At 30.7% G+C, this 7,565-nt stretch overlaps 1 protein-coding gene across 1 annotated transcript in view; it reads right to left on the bottom strand.

Annotated features, from left to right (window-relative positions):
* The window catches only part of LOC106783701 (interleukin-1 receptor accessory protein-like 1-B), a 160,190-nt gene that overhangs the window by 2,439 nt on the left and 150,186 nt on the right, over positions 1-7,565 (bottom strand). The window contains exons 4-6 of the mRNA XM_014742483.1: positions 6,474-6,607; positions 5,338-5,502; positions 1,820-1,957 (exon numbers count right to left, since the gene is read on the bottom strand). Of these exons, the coding sequence (XP_014597969.1) occupies positions 1,820-1,957; positions 5,338-5,502; positions 6,474-6,607 (437 nt within the window). The remainder of the gene's footprint in view (positions 1-1,819; positions 1,958-5,337; positions 5,503-6,473; positions 6,608-7,565) is intronic.

Below are 7,565 nucleotides of genomic sequence, written 5' to 3'. Positions count from 1 at the left end.
CTCTCTCTCTCTCTCTCTCTCTCTCTCTCTCTCTCTCTCTCTCTCTCTCTCTCTCTCTCTCTCTCTCTCTTTCTCTCTAATGAGATAAGATGTTTTAGCTTGTAAAATAATAGAGACACATATATATAGAATGAATGAGATGTGAGATAGAACGAAAGAGAGAGAGAGAGAGAGAAACTGACAAAGACAAAGAGAGGCTGATACACGTCATCACAAAAGGGAACTTGAAGCCACAGGAGAGTCTAATTTGAGTACGCCATTGCTTGAGCTTTCGAGAGACAAACGAGACACTCGACAACCGAGAAAGCGGAAAACTTTCTAATTCGATTTAACAAGTTTTCCTAAAACAAGTGAGTGAGTGAGAGAGAAAAGAGAGAGAGAGAGAAAGAGAAAGAGATGAATAGAGATAAATAGATAAATAAGTAGATAGTAAAGATAGATAAGTAGATAGATAGATAGAATGGTAGATAGAAATAAAAAAAAAAAGGAACATGATTTTTCCTTGATTATAAAAGAATCTTCATTATTTCTTTTAATACGAAATCATTCGTATTGTTTCCTTGTATTCTATCAATATTATACAAAATTGTGTGTTGGAGAACACAGAATATCGTTATTGGTTGCCATAGTCTCGTTTATGGCGTTTAGATATCATGTTTCCAACATTTCCTACCAGATGAGAGAGTAAGAGAGTAAGAGAATAAAAGAGAAAGAGAGAGAGAGAAACTAACGATCGAAGGAGTTTCCTTGTGCGAGGCTCGTTATGCTCGTGCTTTGCTTGTAAAATGAAATTCTCGGCCGTTTGGTTAGCTTAGTATATGCATATATCTATATATATATATATATATATATATATATATGAAGATGTGTATATGCAAAATACTGGAGCGTTAGTATTATTAACGGCTCTCTTGTGTCTAATTCATAAATACCCCTAATACATATTTGATATTTGACAAAAAAGAAGAACACAATTTTTTTTTTTTAATGGTATACGTAAGTCCAATTTGGAAACAAAATATTAAGATTTGTTTCAATTAAGAGAGAATGTGTGAATGATTTCTTTTTATATTGTTAATAACCAAAGATAATACGATAAAATATTCTTATTTGTTATTCTTTCTTTTTATAATAACATTTTTCTCTCTCTCTCTCTCTCTCTCTTTCACTCTCTCTTTTCACTTTTCTTTTTTTTTATATACATAAGCATATTTTGAGCGTAGACCTATCATTACAGTTTGTCTGGAAAACACGAAGATGTCATTGATATTCATGAGATGCGAAACGAGCTTCGCTTCGAAACTAGATCATGTTATACAATGCAAAGTTTGCTTGCGACTGTCTTTCTCGTAATTGCAATGGTAATCGACACTTTATATATATACATATGTATATATATATATATATATATATATATATATATAAGTATATACATAAATTAGTTTGCTTATTAATTTCAATCACGTTTTATAGGATTATCTCTAAATCTTCCAAATTGAATATCATAGTTTCTCTATATATAGCATACATATATATTATATAATTATTAATTGACTTATTTAAACACAAAAAATATTGCATTCTAACAACATTCTTATATATTATACTTCATCACATTCACTTCGTGATAAAATTCGAATAAAACATTTGACGATTGATTTTTTTATTAACAAAAAAGATATTAGAAAAAAAAAGTAAAAAAACCAAAACATTATCAGAAGTTAAAATAAAAGACAAAAGTTTTAACTATTAATATGACGAGTAAAAGAAAGTTGTTAGTAATTTAACTCGTTCGTAACATTATAATGGAATTACTCACAGTTCTTAGTGATGCAGGTGAGTTCCAAGGTGGTGCATTTATATCGATGTCTTGACTCAAGAGTAGGTACGATGATACCAATGGCCAAGCTCGAGTCTTTCTCGTGGTAGCACACAATCGCGTCGCATTCCTTTCCATCTGTAAAATGTACGAGAAAGACGAGTCAGGAACTTTTATATATACTATTATATACATGTTTACATCTCTAGAGACGCGTGCGTGTTTTTTATGTATGTGTATTTATGAACGTTTATGTGGATATACGTTCAACGTACCAGAGTACATATATATATATATATGCGTTGTATTTTGCAATCAGAACAACGTGTGTCATCGTACGCGTCTAATAAAACTTTCCTGAAGAATAAATCTTTTTACCTTATTTTTTTTTTCATTTGTATGTGTGTGTGTGTGTGTGTTTCTTTTTTTTTTTTTTTACTTTACTCGTTCTCCTGACGCATAGTATTATTAGGTTTTTTTCTTTTTCTTGTCAGATTTCTTTTTATATCTTTTTAGGTGGCAATCTTTGATTAATTGTAAAAACACATAACGATTGTAACACGATAACGTATAGTTTTTTATTTATTAATCTGATTTTTGTTTTTTTATTTTCTTTTTCCTATTAATTTTTATAACAAATTTATATTTATTCTCATATAAATGTAATATTTTATTAATATTAGAGAGATAATATAATAGTTTATTATTATACTTTTTACATTTTAAGGACTACAGTATATAAAAATTCAAGAAAATTATTAAACTATTAAACTACTAAGGGCCACCGGCGTTGAATATGCATTTATTCGTTTGAATTCGATTAAATAAAAAATACCGAGATAGTGCAATTGAGGATTGCTTTTTTTGCACGTGCGAGTAGCCTATTGGAGGAATGAAATTATAAAACCAAGTACCATACGAAGATTTCTGTAAAAAATTCGACAAATCTTTCAGATAGGGACAAAAGGGAAAACAAAAATAAAAAATCTAAAAGCATTGAAAAAAAATGTACAATATGTGTTTTTAATAATCCTAATTTCGTAGGTCAACCGATGGATTCTTTCCCCTAATGACATTCGACGTGTTGCAAAACGTTGCACGTGTAAAAACGTTGGCTGCTTCCGTTGGTGGGTTATTTCTTTTCTTTTTCTTTTTTTTCTTCTCCTCTTGCGCATCTATAATAATATTTATCTTTTTATATTTGATTTTTTTGCTTACATTTTTTGTTTTTTTTTTTTTCTTTTTTATTTCTTTTAATACCGGCTCGCGCGTTTCTTTCGCGACGACATGCCATAAAAATAAGCATGCTTCTTTCTCGAGGGATGAATAATGACGCGTTGGAGGCGCGTGAGTCGAATCTTTTTCGAGGAAACGTGCGAACACGAAAGAGTATCCTTCCTCCCTACACCTTAAAAACCCTCTTTCCCTCCTCTCTGCATGATAACTCGGATCATAAATAACGATCCACTTATTTTCTTTTTTTCCTTTATACTATTATATTTCATTTTTTTTTTTGTATGAAATAAAGAAACCAAAAAAAAAGAAAGAAAATAATATAACAAAATGAACAATAAAGTTAGACCACCTATCAACGTTTTTCATCTTAATCGGCATTTTAATATATCGGTTTATTTTTAATTCAAACGTATTAAAGAAAAATAATAAGAGAGAGAGAGAAAGAAAGAAAGAAAAATGAATATTGAAAAGTTATCTACCGATCTTATAGAAATTAAGATTAAAATATGTTAATCTCTCTCTCTCTCGAGTAATAATAAGTTTCGGATGATAAGATAAAGGAAAGAAAACAAAAAATAAATAAATAAAAAGAAAAGAAGAAATATTTTACGCGTACATACATAGTGGTTTGCAAATTTAACGTACAAATAATATAAAAACGGAAACTTGAATTGTTTTCCTTTTTTTTTTCTTTCTTTTTAACGACTATATACATCTATTCAATTATTTCATTTTGAAAGTTGCAGATGGTTATCGATAATCGTGTTCGTGACAAATAATGTATACGACGATTGCTATGGGTTGTTCTTTTGCATGCATTTAATAATTTAAAAAAAAAAACAGAAGAAAAACACAAAAGAAAAGAAAAGAAAAGAAGAAGAGAAGCAAAAAAAGAAAAAGAAAAAAAAAAACTCGAAATAGGAGAAGAGAAAGTTTAAGAAGAAAAAACTTGTGAATAAAATCGCGCGAACCGGATGGATTTGTATTTTTTCTTTCCTGATATCAGCGTGTTCTATCAGTTTTCTAAGTTTTTTTTTCCAAGTAAATACATAAATATTAAATGCATTAGATTTGCATTCGTATATAAGTATATACATAATATAATTGATACACACACACACATACAAACACATATATTCTGAACAGTTGGAATGGAACACGATCGTGAGAACCGGCCTTTGCGAATCGACAAGTAGGAACAAACGGAAAGAAGGGAAAGAATGAAAGAAAGAAGGAAAGAAGAAGGGTGGTGGTGATGATGGTGATGGTGGTGGTGGTGGTGTTGGTGGTGGTGTACGCGAGTTTCCGAGTAATGTCGAGAAAATTGGCGCGTAATTGTCACGATGGCTACAATTCAAGAGACGGCATCTTCTTCGCCATCGCCAACGTCGAGGAAAAGAAAGTCGCTGAAACTTTAATGACGGATGTCACGACGACCCGTCGTGTTCCAAGAATTCCCATAAACGTCCCCAGTATTTTCCAATCGTCCTTTGTTGTCAGAAAAATGGGAAGATAGATAGAGAAAGAGAGAGAAAGAAGGGAAGAGAGAGAAAAAGATAAAGAAAAAGTTAAGTTCTTTTAATATTCACTTATGTGCAATAATAATAATAATAATAATAATAATAATAATGATGATAAAAGATAAAAAGAAACTGTTATATTAAAATAAAATGTTTAGTATTTGGAATAGTATACTTAAAATATAATAAATCATGATTGGCTTTAAATACAATGTAACAAACTTTTATATATATTCTAATTACGACTTATGTACCAAACTATTATATATTTTAAATACGATTTATACAATAATCCCGGAAAAAGTCTAAGATGATGCCAAAAAAAAGTTTAAAAGTTCGTCTTAAGTATTAGTAAAACGAGATCCGGTTGTATATATTTCTCTCCTTTTTTTTTTAATTCTCTCTCTCTCTCTCTTTCTTTCTTTCTTCCTATTTACGGTAACTTTAATCTCACGGCTGACCTGAGAAAGCTCGCACGAATAAAAGTGGAAGGATTGGTTTATAGTTTTGCATCGTGGTGGTATCGCAACTCGACTAGCGTAGTAGAAGAAGAAGAAGGACAAAGAAGGGAAAGAAAAGAAGGGATAGTGGGGAGGAGGAAAGTGGGTGGGTTGGGAGGAAGGGGGCTTGGACAAGGAAAGAAGAATAAGACTAAGAATAAGAATAAGAAGAGGCCATAGGAAAGGATTGTCGGTGCTTCGTGCACGGTAATTAAGAAGCGCAATTAAGGGTCTCGGAGTAAAAAGTGCCGCTGATAATTACCGTCCTTCTCGAGGCGGGCAAATTTGTCGCGAAGGTAAAGCAGCAGAGGTAACCAACAACGGGCATAGAAGGCAACAGCAGAGAGTAGAAGTACCAGGCTCAGGACAGTGATAAGTAAAGGCTTCCTCCATAAATTGCTCGGAAGTTCAAACGTAAATTGTGGCTCTGTAAAAAAAGATCATTGACAAATTATATTAATATAATATGTTTTTTTATAATTTTATAAATTTCAGTAATGTGTGTGTGTTATATTAGACGAAATTGTTTACAAAACAAGGATGCTGAATAGTCAACAAGATTTGAGAACTATTTTGAACACTATATTATATATATATATTTAAAATATTTAACAAATTTTGTTATTCTATTAAAACGATCTGTATACGTACTTCGTATATAATCTTTAACTTTTTTTCTTCTTTTTTTTTATTTATATAGGTTCTTTTTGAACAGAAATAGAAAAGTTTTTTTCAAAAATTGCAAAGAATTGACATCTTATTTTGACATATATATATACTATAATATTTATTTTCTTGTAAATTATTTTTACTTTTTTAATCTATGGTAATATATTCATCCCTAACTTTTATCTTTCTCACTTTCTCTCTCTCTCTCTCTTGTGATAATTCTCGTATAATCGGCCAACGTGTACGCCATTTGCATACGATTATGATTTACAAATATACAACGTTTACGAGCCTAAATCATTGTCTGCGTTTATATGGTTATCTATTATATGCGTTTAAACGTGTATATATGATATACCTAAGTTATATGTGCAAGTATATATAAGATACATAAGATCGGATTAAAGGATGCACAAACTTCGTCAAAGGAATTTACGAGTTTATGTTTACGGGCTCCGTGCGAAATCTACGACGTTAACGTACGCCTTTGATGCGAACGTAAAAGTATTATACCTACAGTCATGTTCAAAACTTGGAAACGTGCATTTATCGTATTATTATAAATTGTACAATATATTTTTCTTTGATTTGATTATTTTTATATGATATAAAATTGAAAATAAATAGAGAATATATTATTTTATCGTTCATTTGGTAATTAAATATATTATCTACAATTTTGTTGTTCTTGTTATTATTATTATTTGTTAAAGATTAAACTATAGTTACCTTTACGATAAATGTGAGCAGGAAAAGCCATAACTTCGTCGAGACCATTGCTAATTTCGCAAACATATTCGCCATAATCCTCCACAGTCATATCTTTGATTTCTAAATAACTACCGATGATTTGATTGTTTTCCCTGCAAACATAATTTTGGTTATTATTCATTAGGATTAGTGATAAATTAATCATTATTTGCATTAATTTGTGCAAAATCGTTTACATGTTAAATATATTAAATATACATTCAATCTAATCGTTTAACATTTCACATAGATTGTTCTATTTAAAGGATAATTGAAAACTTTGAAGAACACAAAGCCAAAAAATATCCATCTGAATTTAAAAACAAATTATTGTTTTTATTTCCTAATATTTCTTTTTTAAATTACGTCAATCCCATTCATTTCAAATTATATAAAATAACTAGTTGTGAGAAACTTATGATTAATCTAAAGATATTATCCATCCAACGTATCCAGTAATAACAATTAAAAATACGTAAAAATGTTATATTAGTAAAAGACAAAAATTTCGTTAAAGATAAAGATAACTTATTATCTTTGGTATACATCGAGGGAGAAGAAAAACGTCGTTTATAAATGAGTAAGGAGTTGATAGATAATAAAATTTCGAAAGAAAACTTTTCTTCTTTCCCCCTCTCTCCCTCCCACTCTTGTTTTTCACTTTTTGCAAGTTTTAAAGAGAAGAAGAGTCTCGTCGAGACACGAAAGAAGAGATTTAAGATGAAGGAGACTCGACGACGTCTGCCTTAGACGTTGTTGAGTGCCGCGAAAGCGAAAGGCAAAGCCAACCCGAGCCTTGGCCGTTCTAAACGATCCCAGATGCCGTTCGAGAGCCATAGTGGTTTCTCTTCCTATGAAACGTGTACCAACCAAGAAGACGAGTTCATCCGATAGACCAGCAAGCAGCTATTAAATACATGCCGTGCACGTTTCCAGGAAATCGAAAGTGCATTGGGGGAGGGGTGGAGAGGTGGGAAGGGAGAATTCATGAGAAATAATCTTTTTCATGATCAAAAGAATTGAACCGAGGAGAATTTATCATTATATAAATAAATATATATATATATATAT

The sequence above is a fragment of the Polistes canadensis genome, unplaced genomic scaffold (genome assembly GCF_001313835.1).
Source record: "Polistes canadensis isolate GaletaPanama2010 unplaced genomic scaffold, ASM131383v1 scaffold_24, whole genome shotgun sequence".
In the NCBI taxonomy this organism is placed as follows: Eukaryota; Metazoa; Arthropoda; class Insecta; order Hymenoptera; family Vespidae; genus Polistes; species Polistes canadensis.
The sequence above is the reverse complement of the archived record's forward strand: the minus strand, read 5'-3'. Positions and strand labels throughout refer to the sequence as shown.